Source organism: Carcharodon carcharias, chromosome 13 (genome assembly GCF_017639515.1).
Source record: "Carcharodon carcharias isolate sCarCar2 chromosome 13, sCarCar2.pri, whole genome shotgun sequence".
NCBI lineage: Eukaryota > Metazoa > Chordata > Chondrichthyes > Lamniformes > Lamnidae > Carcharodon > Carcharodon carcharias.
This window is the reverse complement of record NC_054479.1, coordinates 119,889,340-119,916,242: the sequence shown is the minus strand read 5'-3', so window position 1 is coordinate 119,916,242 and position 26,903 is coordinate 119,889,340. Positions and strand designations below refer to the sequence as shown.

At 42.1% G+C, this 26,903-nt stretch overlaps 1 protein-coding gene across 1 annotated transcript in view; it reads left to right on the top strand.

Moving 5' to 3' along the window:
* Nucleotides 1-26,903, top strand: part of reln (reelin) — a 373,827-nt gene that overhangs the window by 298,165 nt on the left and 48,759 nt on the right. Inside the window, exons 43-49 of the mRNA XM_041202329.1 lie at nt 100-326; nt 3,842-4,062; nt 5,717-5,864; nt 8,020-8,278; nt 11,973-12,222; nt 16,148-16,316; nt 20,238-20,378. Coding sequence (XP_041058263.1) covers nt 100-326; nt 3,842-4,062; nt 5,717-5,864; nt 8,020-8,278; nt 11,973-12,222; nt 16,148-16,316; nt 20,238-20,378 — 1,415 coding nt within the window. The remainder of the gene's footprint in view (nt 1-99; nt 327-3,841; nt 4,063-5,716; nt 5,865-8,019; nt 8,279-11,972; nt 12,223-16,147; nt 16,317-20,237; nt 20,379-26,903) is intronic.

The following is a 26,903-nucleotide window of genomic DNA, read 5'->3' as shown; positions in this document are numbered from 1 at the left end:
CATAATTCTACAGCGATATGGAAGATCTTTATTATCAGTGAAAGAAATGTAAATTTAAGCTATTTCCATTAATGATGCTTATTTCCTTTATAATTTCAGATCAATGTTGGATGCAATACAGACAGTTCAGCTTCAGATCCTATTAGGTTGGAGTTTTCACGGGATTTTGGAGCCACTTGGCACTTGCTTTTGCCGCTCTGCTATAGTAGTGGCCATATCAGTGCGCTCTGTTCTACTGAACTTCATCCCAGCAGCACGTATTATGCCGGTACCACCCAGGGTTGGAAGAGAGAGGTAATCCACTTTGGCAGGCTCCATCTGTGTGGGTGAGTTCCTATTTCAGAACACAAACATGACTTTCTTCTTTCCACACACTGGAACCGGTTATTTTAGGACCCAGAAGTGTTAATCCCTTATTAATTGGTCTCAACCCCATTTTAATTTTTCACAATATCCCTAGATTTACTAGAATGATACCAGAACTGAAAGATTATGCCTATCAAGAAAGATTGAACATGCTGGGTTCTTTTAAACTGAGGATAATATAGAGAAGGTGTTTCCACTTGCAGAGGAGACCGGAGCTAGGGCCCATAAATATCGGATAATCACTGATAAATCCAACAGGAAGTTTCAGGAGAAACCCTAAGAGTGGTTAGAATATAGAACTCGCAAGCACAAGAGTAGTTGAGACAAATAGAATAGATGCATTCAAGCGTAGGGGTACTGGACAAACAGAAGAGGAAGAGAAGAATAAAACAATATGTTACTGGGGTTGGCCAAGAAGGGTGGGAGGAGACTTGTGTAGAGTATAAAGAATAGCATGGTCCTGTTGGGCCAATTGGCCTATTTCTGTACTGTAAATACTATATAAGTTCTCCCCAATAATACTGTCAATCGCAGTGTATAAGACAACCCCATTTTTCTGGCCCCAAAAATCGTGTTTTTGCATATACTCGGCATATACGTAGACCCCCCTTTCAATAATGAAATGCATTAGTAGTCAGCCTCAATTTTTCACCCCATAAATGCATATTTTACCTACCTTATAACTGGTGCAAGGGATCGAATAGGCAAAAAGGGCTGTGCTGCGAGGATGTGCAAATGTTTAAGATGCACCTACACAGAACAGACCCTGCATGGCGAATGGCAAACAGAAATGACTACTCCAACAAAATGAATGAACTACAAAGCTGATTTCAAGCTAACAGTTGTGACATTTGCTAACTTACCAAGTAACTGTGCTGCAGCGAGGGAATTCAGTGATAGTGAAAAATTGGTGCAAGAGTAGAAGAACAACAAGTCTTCACTGAAGAAGATGGATAAGACCAAATGCGCCATCAGAACAGGGGCCAGCCACTAGCATGCATCGAATTAGGTCCTTGAAAATCGTCAGGATGGTTTTATCGTCACCAGAAATGCAATATATATATATATATATATACGCACTTAAATGGGCCAAATCAAATCCTGGGTCCAGCAAAGATTTCAGAGCAACATCTAATTAGTGTAGCCACTTTGTGGAGTAAAAATGTCTAGTGTTGCAGCAGAAGACTAGCACTGCTTAGAGACTACCAAAAGACCTCGATGCCAAAAAGACCAGTTTCCAGTCATTCATCAGAAAGTGGCAAAAACACAAGTACCCATTATGCCACTTCGGCAACATGGATGAAACGCCCATGAATTTCACACTGCCTGAACTGCGGAGTGAGAAGGTTCAAAAACAGTTCTAGTGAAAACCACAGACATGAGAAGACAAGATTCATGGCAGTACTAGCCTGCATGGCCGATGGAATGAAATTAAAGCCTATAGTAATATTCAAATGTAAAACCATGCCAAACATCAAGTTCCTTACAGAAATTTTTGCACATGTCCATGACAATGGATGGAATGATAAGGATGGAGTGATGTTATGGATCAGCAATGTGTGGAATAGGTGCCACGGTGGCCTACGTAAAGGATACAGCTTATTAATGTAGGGTATGTTCAGATTCCATATAACAGATGAGATCAGGATGTGCCTGCAAAGAAATAATACCTACATTGCAGCTATAGCAAGAGGTCTATCCCACTTCAGCCTTTGGATGTGTGCCTCAACAAGCCTTTCAAGGATCATCTTCATGCCGAATGGAATAAATTGATTGTTAATGCAAAAAAACCCTTCACCAAGAGTGACCATGCACCCTGCCCCATTTGATGATTTGTGTAGTTTTGCCATCAAATGATGGGATGCTATTAGTGCATAAATTCTCATCAGATCATTCAAAAATGCAAAATATCCAATTCAATGAATGAAGAGGAAGATGATTTGTTGTGGAGGAATGATTCTGAAAGTGCCTAATCTGATCCAGAGTGGAATCCTAATGATGATGCAATAGCCAAAGTTACTCAGAATGAGTTGGATGAAGTCTTTGCATCGGATGCAGAAGACAATGAATTTGCTGGGTTTTAAAACACTTTAATTGTGGTTAAAGGTACAATTGTATAATTGTATAATTTGTACAATTAATTTGTTCAATAAACCATGCCACATTAATTTAATATGAATTACTGGTGTTTTTTTTAATCACATTTCAAAATAGCAACCGTCCACACCGGCAATTCACACTTTATACTTGGCATATAAGTTAACCCCAGTTTTTAGTATGATTTTTGGAGTCTTCAAACGTCAACTAATACACTTATGTATATCTATGGTACATGTATTGCTTCTGGAACTAACAGGTTCAGATTTACTCCTTCAATCACCTTGGAGGCAAGTTTTTAGCCAGCTTTACAGTACACCTGTAAGTACAGTAGTTTCTACACTAGTTCCTAGTGTACATGATGGCAGCTTTTCTTAGAAAATGGAGAGTTTTCATTGGTGTAATAGGAGATGCTATTTTGAGTCTAACAGATAAAGCATTTTATTGGTGCAGGGGAAGATTTACAGCCAATTTACCAATGGATTAGTAACAGATGGTGCTTTCATCAGGCCAATGAAAGAGACACACTGCAGCAGTCAAAGTGGGAGGATCACCAGCTAAAGGGGGCACAAGGTATTTTGTGAAAAGGACCCTACATAGACCAATATTGCTGCTGCAGGCAGGAGATATGGGGAAATAGCCATCGGTAGGTTGTATTCCTCCAACATATAAGTTGATATTCTTACCACACTGCTTGAGTCAGTACTGCCAACCCTATTCTGGTCTTGCAGTGAGTTGGCAGTGAAGGTCCGGTAAACCCCTCATCCGCGCCACCGCCCACCCCACACTCCCTGCGCCGCCCCCAATTCTCCAGTAGCACCTGCCTCAAACCAATGGGAAAGCGCACCAGTAATTCTGATCTTTCAGATTGTACCTATCCCTGATATCTGTTTTTCTTCTACTTTTATCTCTCTCATTTTGTGATCCTTTTCTGTTCTCAAGCCAGCAATGTCGACTTGATCATAACTACTCTGCCATCCTTAGCATTTGTTTCTCTATCCATTCTTGAAATTTATTTTTCACTCACACTTTAGGTGGCACCATGCCAGAGGTAAAAACATTGACAGGTAAGATGCTGCCAAAACAAACATCATCCACCTGCCCTCTCAGAAGAATACAATTTCAGTCTGGACTTCAATACGTAAAAGAACTCTTTACAATTCACGCACTGAGTTTGCAATGATGGATGACCTATTGCTCACTTGACAAACTAGTTATCCAACTCAACTAAGACCAATGTTCACCAGCTGTATTTTTGTACAAAGCCTTTTTCTGTCTCCCATCGCAAAATAATCTCCCCCAGACGAGCAGCTTTATTGATCCTTGTAAGTTTATTTTCATATAGTTTGTTTTATGGATGTGCTTTTTGTGCTCACAGATCTGTGAGGTTTCGATGGTACCAAGGGTTCTACAGGTCAGGTTCTCAACCAGTGACCTGGGCCATTGATAATGTCTACATTGGACCACAGTGTGAGGAGATGTGTAATGGACATGGCAGCTGTGTCAGTGGAACCCAGTGCATTTGCGATTCTAGGTATTCTGGACCGACCTGCAAAATCAGCTCCAAAAACCCAGATTTCTTGAAGGGAGACTTTAAAGGTATGTTGAAAAGATGGCTTTATAGTTGAGTGAGGCATGGGTTAAAGGAAGTGACACAGAGCAGTAGCAGTGGGTGTGGAGAGTGAAGATCACCTTTCATTGGTATCTTGATTACAAGCATTCTCGTATATTTCATGTTGAATGTGGAATGTGAAGTTGTTGAAAACAGGGTGAAAGACGGTTTATGATTTCTTTCATTTGCTTAAGGTCACCCATCTGCAACATTCATTCATATTATTTGTAGCTGCTCACTAGGGTTTTCCACCTCTCTGCTCACCAACCCATTGCTTTCTGTCCATTAAAGTGAATGGGTCAAAATCACAGGCCTGGTGGCTGTTGAAGTGGAAAACCTTAGCCAGTATTTTGCACTGTAACAGGTAGGCCTATCTGTAGAACCTGGATCTTTACACCACATTAACTTCTACTCTCTCTGTCCATAAGATCATTAGAATTGGTGGGGCAGGAAGGGGGTGTAGTGTTAAATACCTATGCTCTGGACATCATGGTATGGTGCCAGCTGGATTAATTTTGCAATTAATTAATTAATTAATCCCATCAATTTTGTATGCTCATGTGATTCACTAGAAAGATAGAAATACGTTGTATTTATAAAGCCCTCTGTCTTAACACCAACGTGCTTCAAAGTGTTTCATGCAGTGAATTGCTTTGCAAATATGGTGCCTGTCATGTAAGCAAACATGGCAACCATTTTTCACCAGTACTAGCCCACAAAAGATTACAAGATAAATAGCCAGCCATTCTGCTTTTTGATTTTCGTTTTTGGAGAGAGGGATGTTGGTCAGGAGCCCCTGCCTTTTGAGTTGTGCCATGGGTTTTAAACCTTGTCCCCCAAATCATAACACCTTCAATAATGCAGTACTCCCCCAGTACTTCACTACTGCACTTAAGTATCGGACTGGGGGTTAAACCCACAAAACTTTGACCCAGTGACAAGAATGCCACAACTGAACCAAGCTTACACTGTCAATCATCATTAAAACGTCTGGAGTTATTGTAACATCTACTAGGGCATGATCACTGGTTATTTTACAATATTAGTCTCCCAGAGTGCGAATGAATTTAACTGAGACTCTTTCTGCTCTCTCCTGTGAATATAAAATATCTCATGGCACTACTTTAAAGAAGAGCAGGGGAATTATCCAATATTTATCCCTCCATCAATATCACAAAAACAGATTATCTGCTCATTATCATATTGCTGTTTGCTGCACGTGTATTGGCTGCCATGTTTCCTACATAATGAAGTAACTACACTTCAAACATACTCCACTGTCTATAAAGCACTTTGAGATGTCCAGTAGTTCTGAAAGGCACTGTATAAATGCAATAATTTCTTCTTACAGATTGAGTAACCTAGGAGTAGTGATGGGGTAGAGTGTGAGTAGCGATTGAACAGGATAGGAATGATCCATTTTAAATTAAATTTAGCATTATTTCTGTTAAAGAATATCCAAAGGATAAAAGTTTAAAAATCCCAAATATATGAAAGTAATAATTTTTCTATGTCCTATGCAAATCTCTTGTAACTATAAAATAGCTCAACTAGCAAGGCAGCCGCTTTAAAGCATTGTTTGTGTTTCAAACCTGTGACAGTTGGTTTCACATGCTAAACTTGACTTACTTTCATTTTCAGGCCCAATAGACCCAGAGAAATTTTTAGTGGTGAGCGGTGGGAAGCCTTCCAGGAAATGTGGCTTAATGTCCAGTGGAAACAGCCTCTTCTTCAGTGAAGAGGGACTACGAATGCTGATGACAGTGGATATGGATTTGTCCCATGCAAGGTATTTGGAACACATTTAGTCACTGGGCCTTTCTTCCTTCCTTGTCCATCAGTTACTTTAAGCTTTTTGTAAAGGGACCTCCTGTGAAGTGCTCTATTCAAAAAGAATTACATTTAAAATAATTTTAAATGAAATAAAGTGTAAATTAGAAAAGTCTGCTAGGCAAAAGGGCTCACCCTGTTCTTTAGCTCTCTGTTCAGGTCTAACTAAACCATTTGTGTCTCCCTTCTGTCCTGATGCAGACTGCTTTTTCCTCATACTAATGCATCCATTGAAGTTTCCATTGAAGCTATATTCATTGCACCAAGTGACAGCCAGTTTTACATGTGGAATAATTATTTCTCCAAGTCAGCTTTAACTTCAGTTCCCCTTCACATGATGATTCCTAAATTTAGCATATCAATGTTTCCATTTTTCTTCCCTTCTTTGATCTTCCAATCCCGTCACCCCTAACATCAAGCGCAGATTTTGAAATGTTTGTTGTTCTCCTCTTTCATCATATCAGGAGCAGAAATACTAGCTTTATATTTCCTTTGCATTATGAGATTTGGCATTAATAGCTGAATGTTTAAAAAAAGAATCATCCCCTCCCACCCTTCCCAAGATACTCATTTCAAAAATGCAGAAATTGTGCCATGATGATTTATTTCACTCAAATCAGTGAGCCCAGGTAACCATGTTGGATTGTCATGTTGAGAAGATAAGAGGAATCCATGCATCCTGGTTCCATATAATTCTTAAGAAACAAGTGTTTTCATTTCTCTGAGTGCCAGGGCACTCTTTAATGTCTTGGCAGTTAAGAGTCCAGTATCCCCTCCCTGAGGTGCTGGGGTGATTGCAAATTTGAGACCTGACGGTTGGTACATATAAATATTAGAGACTGATGCTGAGTACACATGTATGTCCCAATGCTTTTCACAGTGTGGCACCGTCAGTCCTCCTTTAACTTAGGCCAGTGGGATTATGGATGTGATCTTAATGAGCTCTCATTACAAAAGCAGAGACGATTTTGGAAAGTCAGAACTGTCAGTGACTAACGGAATGTACTTCAATATCAGAAAGCATGTGGGAGCATCTATGGACAATTATCAGATAACACAATGGAATCATCAAGTTCTCCAGATTAAAGTGGCTGTTCCTTATTCTCTGTTGAATATGTAGAATATCCTCCAAAACATTTGTAATATATAAAAAGTATGTCAGTCACACTTCAGACATCACAATGTGCACCACATTTAAAACTGTTAGAAGTGCTAAAGGTACCGAATTATTTTGTGCCAATTTTGACCTTGAAACCCAAGAACAAGAGTTATTTATTTATAAATAGCTGCCAATCTGTAGAAACTGCCCTCAGCAACTCGCCTCTAATTGTCCTTGCCTATCACTATTTAGACCACTGCCCCAAGGAAGTACCTAAGCAATGGACTTAGCAGAACAGCCAACATTCAACACAACTGCGACCTTAACAGTCAAAAACCACAGGGCACATGGAGCAGTTCCACAGATCAGTTAGTAATATAAAAATTATAAAGTTGCCATATGAAACCACACCCTATTCACAGTATGTTGCAACAGCAACATATCAGAACCACTTCTGCCACGCCTCAGAAAAGCCCTGGTTTTAAATCGCAGCCTACAGTTCCAGTGTCTTTGCTGATATTTGTCTGTGTTTGGTTATTTTTATGGGTTGGAAACAGCACCAAACAAATGACCAGGCTCAATATGCCATGCTGTGTCCAGATAAGTGGACAAGTTGGTGATTAAGCATATATCCCCGCTACATGAACCATTTCTTTACATGATGGCCTGTGGAGATCCTGAAGAAAGGATATTTTAAGATTGGTCTTATGAAGTTGACATAAGGAAACAGTTCTTTGCATGAGTGGTTAGGATTTGGAATGCACTGCCTTGTAAGATCGTGGAAACAGATTCAATAGTAACTTTCAAAAGGAAGTTGGATAGATACTGTAAGGAGAAAAAATTGCAGGGATATGGGGAAAGAGCAAGGGAGTAGAAGTAACTGAACTGTGCTCCTAAAATTTGGGCGCAGATTGATGAGCTGAATGGCCTCTTTCCGTACAGTCCTATTCTATAACTTCATGAAATATCAACCAATATTTTTATTAATTTTGCTTTCTATTATTTCTGCATTCAGGTTTGTCCAGTTCTTCCTAAGACTAGGTTGTGGGAAAGCATCCCCAGACCCCAGGAGCCAACCTATGCTTTTACAGTACTCGCTGAATGGAGGCCTCAGCTGGGGCGTTCTCCAGGAATTCCTCTTCAGCAACTCGAGTAATGTGGGTCGATACATTGCACTCGAGATCCCACTAAAGGCTCGATCCTCTTCCACCCGTCTGCGTTGGTGGCAGCCATCTGAAGATGGGCATTTTTATAGCCCCTGGGCCATCGATGAGGTGAGACCTCGCATCTAAAAATCCCCATTGCAGTAATAGAGTTATGACAAACAGCTGTGCCCAAGGGTTTTAGTCCTTAGTCAGGGCTAAACATGAGGGATTAGGTAGGTACTCAGTATCCATAAGGTTAAGGAGGACTAACATTAGCCAGAATTTCTGCTTTTGATGGCTACTCAATGTCTGTTGTTGTTAAGGGGATGATAATGTTACTGGACTAGTAATCCAGAGACCCAGATTAATATTCCAGAGCTGTGACTTCAAATCCCATCATGGCTGCTGGGGGAATTTAAATTCAATTAATTAATAAATCTGAAATAAAATGCTAGTCTCATTAACAAGGATCATGAAACTAATGGATTATGGTAAAAACCCATTTAGTTCACTATCACATTTTTCAGGAAATCTGACTTCTTTACCCAGTCTCCAGATCCACAACAACATGGTTGACTCTTAACTGCCCTCTTAAAGGATTTAGTAAGCCATTTAGTTGTATCAAACTTCTACAGAAAAGTCGAATAAGAATAAAACTGGAGAGATCAGCTGGCATCAACCTGATACTGGAAATGACAAAGACACAGTCTCCCCAGTCAATCAATGAAGTTGGTCAGTCATTGAAGTTATACTAACATTGGGAGAGCTATCTCACAGACATCACAATCCCTGGGTATGCCCTGTTCCACCAGCAGAGCAGACCCAGCAGAGGTAGCAGCACAGTGGTATCCAGTCAGGAGATAGTGGCCCTTGGAGTCTTCAATATTGACTCCGGACTCCATGAAGTCTTATGGAATCAGGTCAAACTTGGATTCTGGGTGGAGCACCTATGTTCATTTAACAAGAGTGGCTCAGTGGCACTACTACTGATCCAGTTGGCCAAATCCTGGAGCACATATCTGCCAGACTGGGCCTGCAGCAGATGGTGAGAGAATCAACAAGGGGGCAAAACCAAATTAACTTCATCATTACCAATCTATCTGTTACAGTTGCACCTGTCCATTACAGTTTTGATAGGACTGATCACCACCCAGTCCTGTCTTCACACCGAGAACACCCTCCATCGTGTGTGTGACATTACTGCTGTGCTAAGTGGGATAGATTCAGAACAGATTTCAGCAGCTCAAAACTAGGTATCCGGTCACTGTGGGCCATCAGCAGCAGCAAAATTGTATTCAACCACAGTCTATAACCTCATGGTCCAGCATGTTCCCCACTCTATAACTATCATCAAGCTGGGGGATCAACCCTAGTTCATGAATAGTGCAGGAGGGCATGTCAGGTGCAGCACCCGGCATACCTAAGTAGGAGGTGCCACATTGTAAAGCTACAACACAGGATGGCAAGCATGCCAAACAGCAGAAGCAACATGCGATAAAGCAAAGCATTCCCACAACCAACGGATCAGATCTAAGCTCTGCAGCCCTGTCACACCCAGTAATGAATGGTTGTGAACAATTACAACTAACTGGAAAAGGACACTTCAAAATCATCCCCATCCTCATTGATTGCAAAACCTAGTACCTCATTGCAAAAGACAAGGCTGAAACATTTGCATGTATCTTCAGCAAAAATGCTGAGTGGATGATCCATCTTGGCCTCCTCCTGAGGTCCCTAGCGTCATGATGCCAGTCTTCAGCCAATTCGATTCACTCTATATGATATCAAGAAACAGCTGAAGGCACTGGATACAACAAAGCTCTGACAACAATCTGGCTGTAGTACTGTAGTATTGTGCTCCAGAACTAGCCACACCCTTAGCCATGCGGTTCCAGTTCAGCTCCAATACTGGCATCTAATCGACAATGTGGAAAATTGTCCACAAAAAGCAGGACAAACCCATTCCAGTCAATTACCACCCCATCAGCCTAGTATCAAGCATCAGCAAAGTGACAGAAAGTGTCATGGACAGTATTATCAAGTGGCACTTACTCAGTAATAACCTAATCACTGATGCTTAGGTTGGGTTCTGCTAAAGTCTCATTACAGCCTTGGTCCAAGCATGGACATAACAGCTGATCCTAGAGGTGAGGTGTGAGTGACTGCCTTTGACATCAAGGCTGCATTGACCAAGTGTGGCTCTAAAGCAATCTTAGCAAAATGGGAAACGGGAGAAACTCTCCACTTGTTGGAGTGATACCTAGCACAAAGCACGATCTTTGTAGTTGCTGGAGGTCAATCATCTCAGCCCCAAAACAATGCTGCAGGCGTTCTCCAGATTAGTTCCTTGGCCCAACCATTTCAGCTGCTTTATCCTTGACCTTCCTTCCATCATAAGGTCAGAAGGAGGGATGTTCATTGATAATTGCACAATGTTCAGGACAAACTTGCAACTCCATAGATAATGAAGTAGTCCATGCCTACACACAGCAGGACCTGGACAACATTCAGGCTTGGGCTGATAAATGGCTAATGACATTTATGCCACATTAGTGTCAGGCACTGACCATCTCTAGCAAGAGAAAACCTTACCATCTTCCATAGACATTCAATAGCATTAGCATCACTGAATCTCCCACTATCAATATCCTGGGGGCTACCATTGACCAGAAACTGAACTAGACCAGCGATATAAATACAAGAGGAGGTCAGAGCCAGGGAATTCTTCAGCAAATAACTCACCTCCTGACTCCCAAAGCCTGTCAATGTACAAGGCACAAGTCAGGAGTGTGATGGAATACTGTCCATTTGCCTGGATAAGTGCAACTCCAACAACACTCAAGAAGCTCTACACCACCCAGGAAAAAGCAGCCCGCTTGATCAATATGCCCATCTACCACCTTAAAACATTCACTCCCTCCACCAAGGCTAGGTGGCAGCAGTGTGTTCCATCTACAGGATGCACTGCAGCAACGTGCCAAGGCTCCATCAGTTTCACCCTCCAAACCCACGACCTCTACCAGCTAGAAGATCGAGGGCAGCAAATGCCTCCATGCCTGCAAGTTCCCCTCCACGTCACACACCATCCTGACTAGGAACTGTATCATCATTCCTTCCCTGTCACCGCTCAAGATCTTAGGACTCCCTTCCTAGCAGCACTATGGGTGTACCTACAATACATGGACTGCAGCAGTTCAAGAAGGTGGCTTACCACCACCTTCTCAAGGCCGATTATGGATGAACAATAAACGCTGGTCCTACTAGCAGTGCTCACATCCCAAGAGCAATAATTAAAAAAACATATAGGAATGTCAATTGTGGAATGAGGACAAGATTGGCTCGGCACTGATGCCCAACACTCAACTGTTTTCAGATATTTACTGTTTAGACACATGAATGGAGAACAGCCATTTGGGTAAAATCACAGAGAGCCATCAGCCCTTTGGACTGTATCTCAGCATGGACACGTCCATCAGAAAAGCCAAGTATGAGGAGCAGGTTGGGAAGAAGAATTTGGAATGAGAAAATGTTATTTGATCCTTGAACAAGCATCTGTATCATGGACAATATCCCTTCTCATTAACCTCAGAGGGAATATTCTGCATCGTTTTTCCTGATCCTCAAAGATAATCAGCAAACTCCAAACTATCCATTTCCAAATCACCTTCATGCAAAACTAGCCAGTCTTTTGAAAATAAAGCTCTAGTGCCCTGTCTGTATAAGTTAGCCTGAATATTTTTGCACATTGCCTTCATCTCAATGATATGATTCCTTTGTGTTTAATTTTTTTTCCTCTTCACTATTACCTCTCTCCAAAAACCAGATTGTGATTGGGGGAAGCATTACCGGTAACACAGTGATTGAAGATAACTTCGGCACATTGGATAACAGGAAGTGGCTGCTCCACCCGGGAGGCACAAAGATGCCAGTCTGCGGCTCGAGTGGGGATGCCTTGGTATTCATTGAGAAGGCTTACACCCGTTACGTTATCTCTACTGACGTGGTAGTGAATGAAGATTCTTTCTTGCAGTTCGATTTTGCTGCATCCTGCTCTGTCACAGACTCTTGTTACGGTAAATGTCTCTTTGATGAGTGACGGTTCAAAGGAATCAGGCCTTGAAATTCTTGGGGGTTCTGCTCAGCTGGGGTGGGCGGGACCCCAATCCACCCATATCTAAAGGTACCAGGCCGGATTTTCATCATTGGCTTGGGAATCGCAAGTCGGGCTATTTACTGATGTCATACTTCTAAGTTCTGAATGAACCCGCTCACATGTAATTTTCACGCCAAGGAGTTAGGGGCAGCCTGGAGTTGGGGTCACCATCTTCAGATGCTGGCCTGAGGTAGGAATGGGGGCAGGTGGATGCTGAGGTTAGAAGGCCCAACTCCATTCACTGGGACATTGGCCCAGTTCTGTGGATAACTGTTAGCCCCCAGCCCTCACCTCTCACAGCCCCACCCACTCCGTTTCCCCCTTCATTCCACCTCATGTTTCCTGTGCCCCTTCCATTCCCCCTCCATACCAACTCACTCAGTATCCACCATCAATAGAACTCATGAGCCCTATAATATTATTAGGAAGCTCTTGAAATGCTCCTGAAATAACAAAATAAAAGAACATCTCATCAAACTCCCCTTGAAAAAAGCTCTTTCCTCTTAAGTGCTCATAAATATGTCAAGATAAACAAACAGCCATTCAAAAACCTCTTCAAAACACTAATATTATCAACTGCTCATAGAACTCTCAATCAAACAAAGTTCTCAGTGCTCTTTACAGCTGTATAAACAACCCCTGCTGAACTAAATCCATCAGTGGATTTTGGAACTCAGCCATGCATTCATAATGAGTTTTATTGCACAACTGAATAAACAAACCCCCCAGGGCTCAATAATTTGGAGCCTTTGAAGTTGTTCGAACATATGGCTAGTCATCTGTTTATTTTTTTCAGAGATTCAATAGATGGACAAAGAAGTCAGGCATCTGTTCAGCTATTCAAAGGCTTAACAGCCACCTGAATTTCAAATCAATATAAAGAAAAATCAAAGTACAGGGTCAGAATGACACAATATCAGATTCTCAATACTGTTAAATCCAGAAGAGCACTTTATCTACTGGATATAGTACTCTAATGTATCTGAACACTTACACAATGCTGGTCAAGTTAATGATGACTTATTTTTAAGACCTGAGCCCTATGATCAATTACTGCAATAAAAACATGCATAACTTATCATTCAGCATGTAATTACGACACTGGGAAGGTCCTTTTAAGCTTACCTGTCAAATGGTTTCTGACTCCACAACAGGCTTCCTTTAAAATTTATAAAATGACTGAACTGATGTGTTTTGTACAGACCTCAGGAACCTACCTGCCTCACTAAAGATATCAGTCTTGGGGAAATTCACAATTGAGCAGGCATTTAATAGGCTGAACCCGACGTTAATCTGAGTGCACAAATCCTGCACCAATCAAAATGGCGGCCGGTGGAATCTAATGGAAAATTTAAATTCAAGGTGCCCCTCCCCCCTACCCCCACCTCCATTTTTGGCTATCCAACACAGGCTTGCCTAGCTTCGGGATAGCAAAATTCAGCCCAGCAACTTCATCCCAATTTTCAGGGACAGGATTGAATAGCCATCACTCCTGGAAGGACATCTCAAAGCTGCCTGTCCCTAAAATAATTGATCAACTTGCCATGGAAAAGGTTTAGAGGCCTTCTTAGGTGGTGAATTCCTTTGATACTTTATAAGTGCAGATTGGTCATAATTTCCCAGGCTAGCCCAGGAACTCCCACTGAGATGCCACTTGATGTCAGGTAGATGGGCAGTTGGCAGAGAATCCACATCTCTACCTCCAAAATTGAAAGCATCAGTGGAAATTGGGTGTTATCCTGACGTAATCAGGTTCTGCCTCAAATTTCTGTGTTCCTAAACAAAAATTTTCCTTTCTACCCTTTCACATTTCAAGAATATCAGTGTCTCAGTGCCTACTGGACAATCATGCAGTTTAACTATAAGGGTTGATTCCACAATCCCATCCTCCTACTATGGTGCCAAGCTCACAAGGTCATAGGTCACAGATTCAAAGCTATCAAAATATAGCTCTATTCAGATTTCATGCTGTGTGACTGTGACTTGTTTTGTGAATCTAGGATCATGGGATTACTGCTATGCTACATGTACAACATTCAACCCTGTTATCTTAAAGATCAGCAAGTCAGTGCAACTAATGCCAGCCTTGGAAGAGTAAATTGAGCTTTACTCTGTATTAATATAGATTAATATTCGCTCTGTCCGTGAGTTCAAACAAATTTATTAATGCATCGATGGATATGTTAGATCTGTCTCTATGATGGTTGCTATGGACAGGCTTCACTTGTTCCTCTTTTCATGGAGTTGTATAGTGTATAAGTAGCCATTGACTGTTTTGTCAGCTACTTAAATAAGTTAAAAACAAAAAATCTGCGGATGCTGGAAATCCAAAACAAAAACAGAATTACCTGGAAAAACTCAGCAGGTCTGGCAGCATCGGCGGAGAAGAAAAGAGTTGACGTTTCGAGTCCTCATGACCCTTCGACAGAACTTGAGTTCGAGTCCAGGAAAGAGCTGAAATATAAGCTGGTTTAAGGTGTGTGTGTGGGGGGCGGAGAGATAGAGAGACAGAGAGGTGGAGGGGGTTGGTGTGGTTGTAGCGACAAACAAGCAGTGATAGAAGCAGATCATCAAAAGATGTCAACAACAATAGTACAATAGAACACATAGTGTTCCTATGTGTTCTATTGTACTATTGTTGTTGACATCTTTTGATGATCTGCTTCTATCACTGCTTGTTTGTCGCTACAACCACACCAACCCCCTCCACCTCTCTGTCTCTCTATCTCTCCGCCCCCCACACACACACCTTAAACCAGCTTATATTTCAGCTCTTTCCTGGACTCGAACTCAAGTTCTATCGAAGGGTCATGAGGACTCGAAACGTCAACTCTTTTCTTCTCCGCCGATGCTGCCAGACCTGCTGAGTTTTTCCAGGTAATTCTGTTTTTGTTTTGTACTTAAATAAGTTAATCAGTAGTGACATACAGAACATGGTATCGAGTATATAAGGCATTAAATAAGAATTCAGCTTATTGAGGCCACTCCTCCCCCAGACTGTGTACAGTCTTTTAGCATCTACCCCACAACATAAGAGCTAATTCAACCCTCTCTCAGCAGGGAGCTGTGTTTGCAGGGAACAATTTGCAGCCAGTGGTTCTTCATTCATTGAAATAAAAGGGTGGAAAATCATGGGTTATACTGCTGCAAATTCAGACAATGAGTCCCCTGTGAATGCCACAGCCTACTGGGAGGGGGGAATCAGCCCTATAAACTTCTCAGGGAAAATTGAGCAGAACTATTCCCCAATCTCCCAAGCTAATCAAGGAAAACTCCTGAGTATTCACCTGTTCCCAACTTGAAAACAAGTCAGCAAATCTGTCAGCCAAATTGGTAACTACTTTACACACTATTGTCAGCTCCTGAAAACCCTTTGTGAATCTTAAATTCTAATTATAGTCTGGATTCATTACCAAGTCTTTCAGCCACAGAAAACTAATCAACAGAAGTTCCACAGCTAATCTCAAACTCTCTCCAACGGGCGATTGAGCAAAGTCACATCCTGCTAATTGTTAACATGGGCATCAGGAGGTACATGCAGCAGCTCCACACTCCATACATGCATTTTGGCTGTGATGGAGAAACCAGTCAGGTGGATGCCATTTTTGTTCGTGCATTCTTTCAGCAGAAAGGGTTAGCAACAAAATGGTGATGCCCACAAGACTGGTGTCTATCTTCAAGTGAAGGTTTGCGGGGGGACAGTAGCCAGTTAGAAGCTCAAAGGATCAGCACCTGTGTGCACAAACTTGAAATAGCTAGTTAGCCACACCCTGAGCGTAGGTGAAGTCAAATGGGTTAGATAGGCACGTTGAATGTGAATATTTGGATCTCTTCCATTCACTCAGCTGTGGAGCTTCAGTACTCAGTGGACTTAGGACTGACCTGGCAGCCTGTGCTGACGGATTGTCTACCGACCAATGTGGAATGTAACAAGTACCATCTACAGAGGATCCTGGTGTCAGACACTTTCAACAAGTGGACCAGACTCACACTGCCATTGCCACCATGTACCAGGTAACCTGAATGTTCTCCTTTCAGTTTATAAAACTTCCAAACGATTTTGGATAAAAAATAGAAACAAATATTTCAAATTCACATGTCTGTTGTTTGTCGGGAGAGGGGATGATAGGGTGGGCAAGTGAGATTGAATCAAAGGAGAAATGATTATGTCCTGGAGTCCAAACATGTTTCAATTTAAAAGAAGGAATCAAAATGTCACTTTTTTAACAAACAAACAGTTCCAAAAATTTCAACATAGAAGAGAAAATCAGCCAAAGTTCCCCGTTGAAACCGTCCAGTGACCAAATCCCACAGGGAGAGGTATCCCAGTCTCCCACTGTAACTTAATCAAGATTCCCCAGAAAAACAATGAAAACAGCTATTCACCTCATTTCTGTAAATGAGCTGTGTTCTGTATGTCAGGATGCAATCAGGCTTGTTATAATGACTCTCAGATCAAATAGCCTGCTCACAATCACAGTTTAGACGTGCACATGAATAAATCCCATCCAAGCAAGAGAGATGTGGGTATCCATAATTGGTGCAGTACCCAAACCTCTCTACCCTCTCTCCCCATATTCCTTTCTATCCATTGTGGATCTCTTATTGCCCAAAGCATCTGACAATGAATGGGAAACAGTGTCACCTAGTGATTGACATAAGTACTGCAAAGCATGGACATCATTTTTCAGAATTGCTTAACATTGATTTCTCAACCAAGTGTTTTTTTTCCATTTTGAAACAAAGTTTAAGTTGCAAACAAAATCTAGGAATTAAAACATTTGTGCACCTAGTGTAATATTCTCTTCTCAGTTCAATTTTGACAAACACCTCCTCCTCTAATTCTAGACTCAATATAGATTCATTACAGGTAAGTAAAACCCTCCTGACTGACAGGAGCCGAGCAGGTTCACAGTTAAAATGGAGCAGCTCTGTTTCCTGCTCCGCTCCTCCAATTTTAATACCTTTTAGATTTTAATGCCACTTGCTTCAGCAGTGGTCGAAGCTCCTGCCAGATGCCAATAAATATATATCATTAATAAATATGTTAGTTCCTGTGATAGACCTGGCTCCCCAATGGAATTTTAACTAGCCCCTGCTCAGGAAGTCTGCCACAGTCATGCCATCAGGTGAACCTATCAGGAAGTCAAGGACATCCATCTTGGTGAGTTTAAAAAAAACATTTCCTCGTGAGGCCCATAGGAGCACTCCTGTCCCAGAAATAAACTCCCATTTCTGATGCCCTGGGATCCTCCCCTCCTCTGCCAGACCTTGGACTCTCATTTCCTGCAACATTTGTCATTTGCTCCCACCAGCAGTTAAAATTGAAGCCTATTGTACAAAATGTATATGATATAATCTCCAGCGCACATGTATCTTTCCCATGTTTACAGCATTTGTTATCATTTACTTCCAAACAACTTAAATTGCTTTTTCTAAACCATTAGTTTTAGTACAATGTGATTCAGATTTGCTTTGCCTATTTTTGCAAAATTCAGCAAACTGGTCAATCTGCTTAGTTCCTGATATTTTGATCATATTTATTGATAAAGGCAGAAATTCACAGTCATTTATTTCATGGATGTAGCTTTCACATAAATAGATATCTCTTCACAAGTGTTTGAAAATGGAGTGCTCTGAGTTACTCAATACCTGATTGAGGGTTCCATCATTACATTCTCTAATAATCAACCATTTTCCCCTTTCCCCACTGTGAGCCTCTCTAGGGCAGTGGTAAGTTTTCAGGTTCTAGTTCTGCTACTGTGAAGGGAATTTTGGCAGCTATACAGTGTAGAAGGGCAAGTTAGTGACTCAGAATAGCAGCATAAAACAGAAATGATAGGAATAATAGACCACTCCTGCACTCTAATGTGCCGGGAAACTGAGGCAGGCCTAGAGAACAATTTGGCTTTCAGGTTTATCATGCAGATTTTCTGCCTGTCTTCAATTCCTCTCAGAACGGTAGAAGGGTAGTGTCATGACCACATAAAAGGCGTTTTCTCAAAGTGGTCCATGCTCAGATTTATGTGCATTTGTATATAGCCCCCTTTTAATTTGAGTGGCTCAATTTAAAAATGAGCAGCAGCAAAGCTTTAGTCTTAAGCAAGATAAAGGTTAGTTTATTACAAAACACCTGCTGTGTAAGTTACTTAAGTAAAAGTAATAAAGCCACTAACTAAACACATACAAAGATTAGATGCAGGGATAAAAGGTATTTATAAATATGAAATTCAGTTCAGTACTTTAAGATATCATTGCAGGCCTGAAGCTTGCAATTGAAGTGTTTCTTTTCTAGATTGAAGGGATGAAGTTGAAGAGTTGTGTTCAGCAACTGAGATAGCTTCTGAAGAAGAATAGCCAGAGGTTACTTTTGTAGGTGGATTCAGCAGGTTTTTGGGAGAGAGAGGTTTCTTGTTCCTCACTAGCTTTGCAGTTATGGCGCTTGTAGATTACCTAGACTCTTTCAACAGAACAATTGATTTCTGAATACCTTCCTCTTTGCCCTCTCTTGGCCAAGAACCCTCTTGGATGATCTGCCTCTGAGTTCTTCTTGAGGTTTTGCACAAAATAGCTGTTCTCAACCCGACCTAATGCAGTTCAAAACTTTAAATGGCTCCTTTCTCAAACTGTTGAATCATGCTTCCATATTCGGCATTGGGTTATCCCATGTCTGGGGCATGGTCCTATCCACTGTCTTTTGACTGAGGTAATTCAACTTTTAAATGTCTTGGCCATTAACTTGAATGGCTCCCATTCTTCCAGGTTTGGTGAGATAGGAAAGAGCTATTCACACTTCCAGGGAAGCCATTGTCAGTGAGTTTCTGTTTACACTTGTGGAAATGCACATTGAATTTCAGGTGCCTTTACATGTTTGGGTATGTCTGCAATCCACTTGGAGCCTTCAAGAAGTTTGACAAGCGTTACAGTTGTAAAAGGTCAGGAGACTTTTGGCAGCCATTTTAAGGCTCCTTTGTTCATTTAAAAGAAAGATTAGCTTCTTACAAAATCTATAATATCATAACTACATGTTTGTGACAGGTAGTATCCATTATTCAATATTAGAAACAGCCTCAACTGAGAAGTTTTATTATAAGAGCAAAAAACTGCGGGTGCTGGAAATCCAAAACAAAAACAAAAATACCTGGAAAAACTCAGCAGGTCTGACAGCATCTGCGGAGAGGAACACAGTTAATGTTTTGAGTCCGTATGACTCTTCAACAGAACTAAGGAAAAATAGAAAAGAGGTGAAGTATAAGCTGGTTTAAGGGGGAGTGGGACAGGTAGACCTGGATAGCGGGCCAGTGATAGGTGGAAATAACCAAAAGATGTCATAGACAAAAGGACAGAGGTGTTGAAGCTGGTGATATTATCTAAGGAATGTGATAATAAAGGTACAGATAGCCCTAGTGGGGGTGGTGTGTGGGGGAAAGGATCAAAATAGGCTAACAGGCAGAGATAAAACAATGGATGGAAATACATTTAAAAATAATGGAAATAGGTGGGGAAAATAAAAATATATATAAATTATTGGAAAAAAGGGGGGAAGGAGAGAGTTCATGATTAAAATTGTTGAACTCAATATTCAGTCCGGAAGGCTGTAAAGTGCTTAGTCGGAAGATGAGGTGCTGTTCCTCCAGTTTGCGTTGAGCTTCACTGGAACAATGCAGCAGGCCAAGGATGGACATGTGGGCATGAGAGCAGGGTGGAGTGTTGAAATGGCAAGCGACAGGGAGTTCTGGATCACGCTTGCGGACAGACTGAAGGTGTTCCACAAAGCGGTCACCCAGTCTGCGTTTGGTCTCTCCAGTGTAGAGGAAACCGCATTGGGAGCAGCAAATGCTGTAGACTGCAGTAGAATGCAGTAGAAGTTTTATTATGTGGTTACTGAACCTATAATGATATTTGTTTTGACTCTAATCAGTTTATATCCCAAAGGTCACAGGCTACCCGTTTCCGATGGTATCAGCCAGCACCCTTTGAGAAGCAACAGACATGGGCCATAGACAATCTTTACATCGGGGATAGCTGTGTGGACATGTGCACAGGCCATGGAAGATGCTCACGTGGTTCCTGCATGTAAGTGAAGGATTTTGGTGTTTTTCTAACTTTGCTGAAACATTACTCTGCAATTGCTTTTATATTGCTGTAGTGTAGCACGAGCACCACTGGCTCCTCACACATGTGTCTCATGCAATTGGCAGCATTACCAAAGTAAACTTGTATTCACTAAGGCCTTTAGCTGGGGAAGTTAAATATAGAGACCAGTTGATATCCTATAGCTGTGATAAGATAAGATCTGGGGTGAATCCTGATCACACCAGAATCATCCTCCTAATCTCGCTAGCTGTAGTAGCCTGGGAGTATGGTTGCCATGTAACCTTAAGGTAAGTAAATCTCAGGGGCCAGATTAATGCATCTGACGATCCTTAAGGAAATCAGGGAGGAACTTGCAGGAATTCCGGCACAAATCTCCCAAAAATCATTGAGGTGGGGATTGAGGAAAGCTGATGTCACTCCTATTTATTAAAAAGTAGGCCAGGAAGCTACAGACCAATTACAGCCATAGAGTTGTGGGAATCTGTAAGATCATGGAACATCTGAACAGAAACAAAATTGTAAAAGAGAGCTAACATTGCTTCATTAAGGGGGTGCCTTGTCAATCTAACTTCTTTGTTTTCTTTGGGGATGTAAGAAACGAGCTTCCCCTTTCTTGCCAATAGCCCAAGGAGTGAGTCCTTGCAGCCTTCAAACTTGGCTCCCTCCTCCACCCACCATGGGAAAAATTGCGGTGGGGTGGGGTGGGGGGGTGGGGGGGGTGAAGAGGCCCTTATGTGGCTGTTAATTGACCACTTAAGGGCCTCCATTGGCCCACACCTTCCGCCGCCACACCTAAAATTGTGATGAGGTCAGGGACAAGCGGGAAGGCGCTGGGAAATGTGCCCATTGCATTGTGCCCAATTTTTACTCTCCCCCCCCGCCCACCTGTAAATCTGCCCTGGGGAGTGTAAAATTCTGCCCATCCTTTCTGTACAGTCTGGTCACCACAATAAAGAAAGCATATTGCAGCTACTGAAAGGATACAGAAAAGAGCAACCAGACAGATCAAGGGAATGGAGCATTTGCATTAAGCAGAACAACTTTGAAAATTAGGCATGTTCTCATTGTTATGATATGAAATGACATGATTGCTACTGTTAGAATTCTAAAGGAGCTCAATGAAGTTGACCATGACAAACTGTTTCACCATGTCCAGAACAGTAGAACTGGAGAACACAACCTGCACGTGAAGTAGGGTAAATTCAAAATTAATGTGCAGGATAATTACTTCAGTGAGCATATCATCAACCTATAAAACAATCCCCTAGGAGACAGAGCTACAGTTATTATTGATCCTTGCAAATTAGATAGATTTCTCTCAAATTAATATTTTGAGATACATCATGTCTCAAATTATTCATATACTGTATGGTAAGTGTAATGTGTTTGGGAGGAGCAGATGACTTTGGACTTGTTAAAATTCACAGGATGTGGGTGTCACTGGCTAGGCCAACATTTATTGCCCATCCCTAATTGACCTTGAGAAGGTGGTGATGAGCTGCCTTCTTGAACAGCTGCAGACCCTATGGTGTAGGTACCCCCACAGTGCCGTAGGGGAGGCATTTCCAGGATTTTGACCCAGTGACACTGAAGGAATAGTGTGATATTTCCAAGTCAGGATGGTGAGTGGCTTGGAGGGGAACTTCAAGGTGGTGGTGTTACCATGTATCTGCTGCCCTTGTCCTTCTAGATGGTGGTGGTCCTGGGTTTGGAAGGTGCTGCCTAAGGAGCCTTGGTGAATTTCTGCAGTACATCTTCTAGATGGTACACAGTGCTACCACGGTTTGTCGGTGGTGGAGGAAGTGAATGTTTGTGCAAGGGGTGTCAATCAAGCAGGCTGCTTTGTCCTGGATGGTGTCAAGCTCCTTGAGTGTTGTTGGACCTGCACTCATCCAGGCAAACAGAGAGTATCCCATCACATTTCTGACTTGTGCCTTGTAGATGATGGACAGGCTTTTGGGAGTCAGGAGATGAGTTACTCGTCACAGGATACCTAGCCTCTGACCTGCCCTTGTAGCCACAGTATTTATTTGGCTAGTCCAGATCAGTTTCTGGTCAATGGTAACCCCCCAGGATGTTGATAGTGGGGATTCAGCAATGGTAATGCCATTGAATTTCAAGGGGTGATGTTTAGATTCTCTCTTGTTGGAGTTGGTCATTGCCTGACACTTGTGTGGCACAAATGTTACTTGCCACTTTCAGCCCAAGCCTTGATATTGTCCAGGTCTAGCTGCATTTGGGCATGGACTGCTTCAGTATCTGAGGAGTCACGAATGGTGCTGAAAATTGTGAAATCATCAGCAAAAATCCCCACTTCTGACTTTATGATGGAAGGAAGGTCATCAATGAAGCAGCTGAAGATGGTTGGGCCTAGGAAAGCTCTCCACCACTAGGGTCTTCCTCACATCACAAATGGGCCACTTCCAGACCAATTGGCAGAGATTGATTGCTTTGACTCATCAACAACTCCATTATCCATTGTATCATGTGACTACCAGAATTGTAGAAGATGAACTAAATGGATCTTGGATTTTACTGTCAAGTGGTTCCTATGTTCAATTTGATGTAAGACCCAAGCTTTGGGAGCTAGTAGCACCGGAACATTATAAAAGCATTTTAAAAGGTTCGGAGAAGGGGGAATGGGACTGTGGATTGCTCCATCAGAGAACTAGTGATCGGAAGAATGTGCTATAAGGCACTATGGTTCTGTGTAAAGTGTATGGCAATCACTGACAGAAAAGGGGCAAGCACAATTTTTAGTTCTTGAACATTTTCAATAGATGGATGATGGAGCTTATGTCTTTGTCAGGGAGTTTGGTATCCTGTGATTTTTGTGTTTTTTATTTCAAAAAGTCATACTGATTTCTCTCAGCTGGCTGGAGACAGTATCAGTGTGCCAAGTTTCTCCCTTCAGCAAACCTGAAAAGCCTAGTGGTTATCAGTGCAGGTATCATAGTTTCCTGCTTTCTGTCTTCCTCCCTTTTTGAATAAAGGAGTTACATTAGCTATTTTCCAATCAAATGGAACCTCCCCTGCATCTATTGAATTTTGGAAAATTAAAACCAATGCATCAACTATCTCACTAGCCACTCCTTTTAAGAACCTGGGGTGAAATCCATCAGGACCCAGGGATATGTCAACCTGAAGCTCCAACAATTTGCTAAGTACCATTTCCTTGGTGATTATCATTTTCTTCAATTCCTCCCTCCCTTCTAATTCCTGATTTATAGCTATGATGTTACTTCTATCCTCTATAGTGAAAACTGATGCAAAATACCTGTTCAATTCATCTGCCATCACCTATTTTCCATTATTAATTTACCAGACTAATTTTCTATAGGACCAATGTTCACTTTAACTTTTTTTAAAATATCTATCAAGACTCTTACTAACTGTCTTTATATTGCTAGCTAGTTTTCTCTTGTACTCTAACTTTTGCCTCCTTATTAATCATTTAGTCATTCTTTGCCGTTTTTTATATTCTATCCAATCTTCTGACCTGCCACCCACCTTTGCACAATTATATGCTTTTTCTTTAAGTTTGATATGGCCTTTAACTTGGTGGATCCTCCCCCTGGAATTTTTCTTTCTCATTAGAATGTATCCATTCTGTGTATTCTGAAATATCCCCTTAAGTGTCTGCCACTGCATCTGTATTGACCTATCCCTTAACTGAATTGCCAGTTTACTTTCACTAGCTCTGCTTTCACGGCCTCATGATTGCAGTTTAAAATACTAGTCTTAAACCTATGTTTCTCTCCCTCAAACTGAATGCAAAATTCAATCATATTATGATCACTGCTACCTAGAGACGCCTTCACTATGAGGTCATTGATTAATCCTATCCCATTGCACAATACCAGGTCTAGTATATCCTGCTCCCTGATAGGCCCTCAACGTGATAATCGAAGAAATTATCCCAAAAACATTCTGTGAATTTGTCATCTACGCTACCTTTGCCCATCTGATTATTCCAATCTAAATGTAGATTAAAATCCTCCATGATAATCGCTGTACCTTTCTGACAAGCTCCCACTATTTCTTCTTTGATACCCTGTCCTAGTGTGATTACTCTTAGGGGACCTGTACAACACTTCCACAAGTGAGTTCTTGCCTTTACCATTCCTCTAACCAAACTTGTTTTATATCCTGGTTTCCTGAACGTAGGTCATCCCTCTCTATTGTGCTAATGTCATCTTTAATTAACAGAACCACCTTTTCCTAACTTCCTATCCTTCCTAAAAGTCACAGACCCTTCAATATTTTGGTCCCTATCTATGCCATCCTGCAGAGGTGTCTCTGTAATGGCTTTCAGATTGCACTGCCAACCAGAACTCGCTTCTCCACATCAGTCTTTGAGCCACATATTCATCTCTCTAATTTTACGTACCTGGTGCCAATTTGCATGTGGCTCAGGTAATAATCAAAGATTATAAACTTTGAGGTTCTGCTTTTTAATTTGGTGCCCAGCTCCTCATACTGTCTATGCAGAACTTTTTTCCTAGTTCTACCTATGTCGTTGGTACCTACATGGACCACGACAATTGGATCTCCTACTGCAAGTTCCTCTCCAGCCCTGAGCAGATGTCATGAACTCTGGAACTGGGCAGGCAACACAACTATCTGAACTCTCGCTCCTTGCTACAGAGAAGTGTCAATCCCCTTCACTATACTGTCCCCTACCACCACTACATTTCTTTTTGGTCCCCCACTTGAATGGCTTCCTGCCATGGTACTGTGGTCAGTTTGTTCATCCACCTTGAAACCCCCACTCTCATCCAAACAAGCCAAGAGAACCTCAAACCTATTGGACAATTGCAGAGGCTGACACTGCTGCCCTCTGGGTCTCCTTACCTGCCTCAGCTGCAGTCACACCCTCCTGTCTCTGACCACTGATAAAATCAGAAGACCCTATCCTATAAGTGGTGTGACTGCCTCCTGGTACAAAGCATCCAAGTAATGTTCCCCCTTCCTGATAATCTTTTAAATGAAAACCAAATCAACAAAATTGGGATAAATCAGGCACAGCCCCTAATTCAGGTCAGCTGTAAAACCAAGAACAAAGTTTAAAGGAAACTTACAAACTTTAAATCAAAATGTGATTAAAGGGGTCAACAAAACACCCCAGTCCCCGCGGTGCCCACCGAGCACGGAAGGCCTCGAGAGTGCCAGCAGACACCGCGTGCTCCTTCTCCAGGGACATCCGGCAGCGAACGTAGCCGCGGAAGAGGGACAAACAATCGGGCGGGACTCCCCCGTCGATCGCCCGCTGCCTGGACCTGTTAATTGCCAACTTGGCCAGGCCCAGGAGCAGGTTCACGAGGAGGTCCTCCTCCTTCCCGACCCCCTTCCGCACCGGGTGCCCATAGATCAGGAGCGTGGGGCTGAAGTGCAAACAAAACATCAATAAAAGGTTTTTCAAATAACTAAAAAGGGAGTGCAGCCTACAACACCCTATATATACATGGTCCACGGTCCCCCTTCCTGATGTCGCAGTGTCTGCAGCTCAACTCCAACTCAATGGGCAGAATTTTGCCCTTGATGGGCAGACGGGCCACCCAATGGGAAGTGCTGTGTGCTTCCTGTGTGGAGGGGGGAGGGATTCCCCAACTGTCAAAGTGCACATGCTCGCGAAAGAGCGCCCATCTCCCTGAGACTAAGTGCTGTCTCAGGGAGAGCACTGAAAGTTTTATAAACTTAAAAAATAGATAAATAAAAAAATTATTAACATGTCTCCCTCATGTGACAATGTCACACGAGATGGGACATGTTAATAAGTATCACATAAAGTTTATTAAAGTTTTTTAAAACAGACATGAAACCTCATCCCGCCAGTGGATGAGGTTTCACGTTTTTTCAGAAGCCCGCTGGGGCTCCTGGCCTGCCCGCCAGCCTTAAGGTTGGATGGGCAGGGCCTTTAATTGGCTTAATTATCCTGTCAATGGCCTCAATTGGCCATTGACAGGTCGGAGGGCAGACAACTGATTTCGCTGTCCACCCACCTTCCTGAATATTTAAATGGGGTCGGATGACATCGGGGGTTCCCCCCGACGTCATCCCACGTAATTTTCATGTCGGTGAGCAGGCCCCACCCCCAACTCACCGACGGAAAAATCCTGGCCAATGACTCTGAACTGAAGCCCCTCAAGATGCAAGCACTTACTGCAGATGTGTTTGCCCTGATTCACACTGGCATCCAAGAGCTCCCGCATGCTGCCACCTTGACATATCACCTGTCCTAATCCTTAATGTGTTTTAATTAGTTACCTAATTATATTACCACTTATTGTGTTGCCTTTTTATATATCTTATTAACTTTACCACCAATTTACATACTATTTTAAACCTTAGGACTGGAACAGACCTTAACCACATAGCAGATACTTAGCAAACATCTAGCTTCTTTCCTACGGGGTGAAAAAGGTAGAAAAAGCAAAAGCAAACAAACACCTCCCCTATCCCTGTCCCTCGTCTAACTCCCCTACTCACCAAACTCTCAAGTAT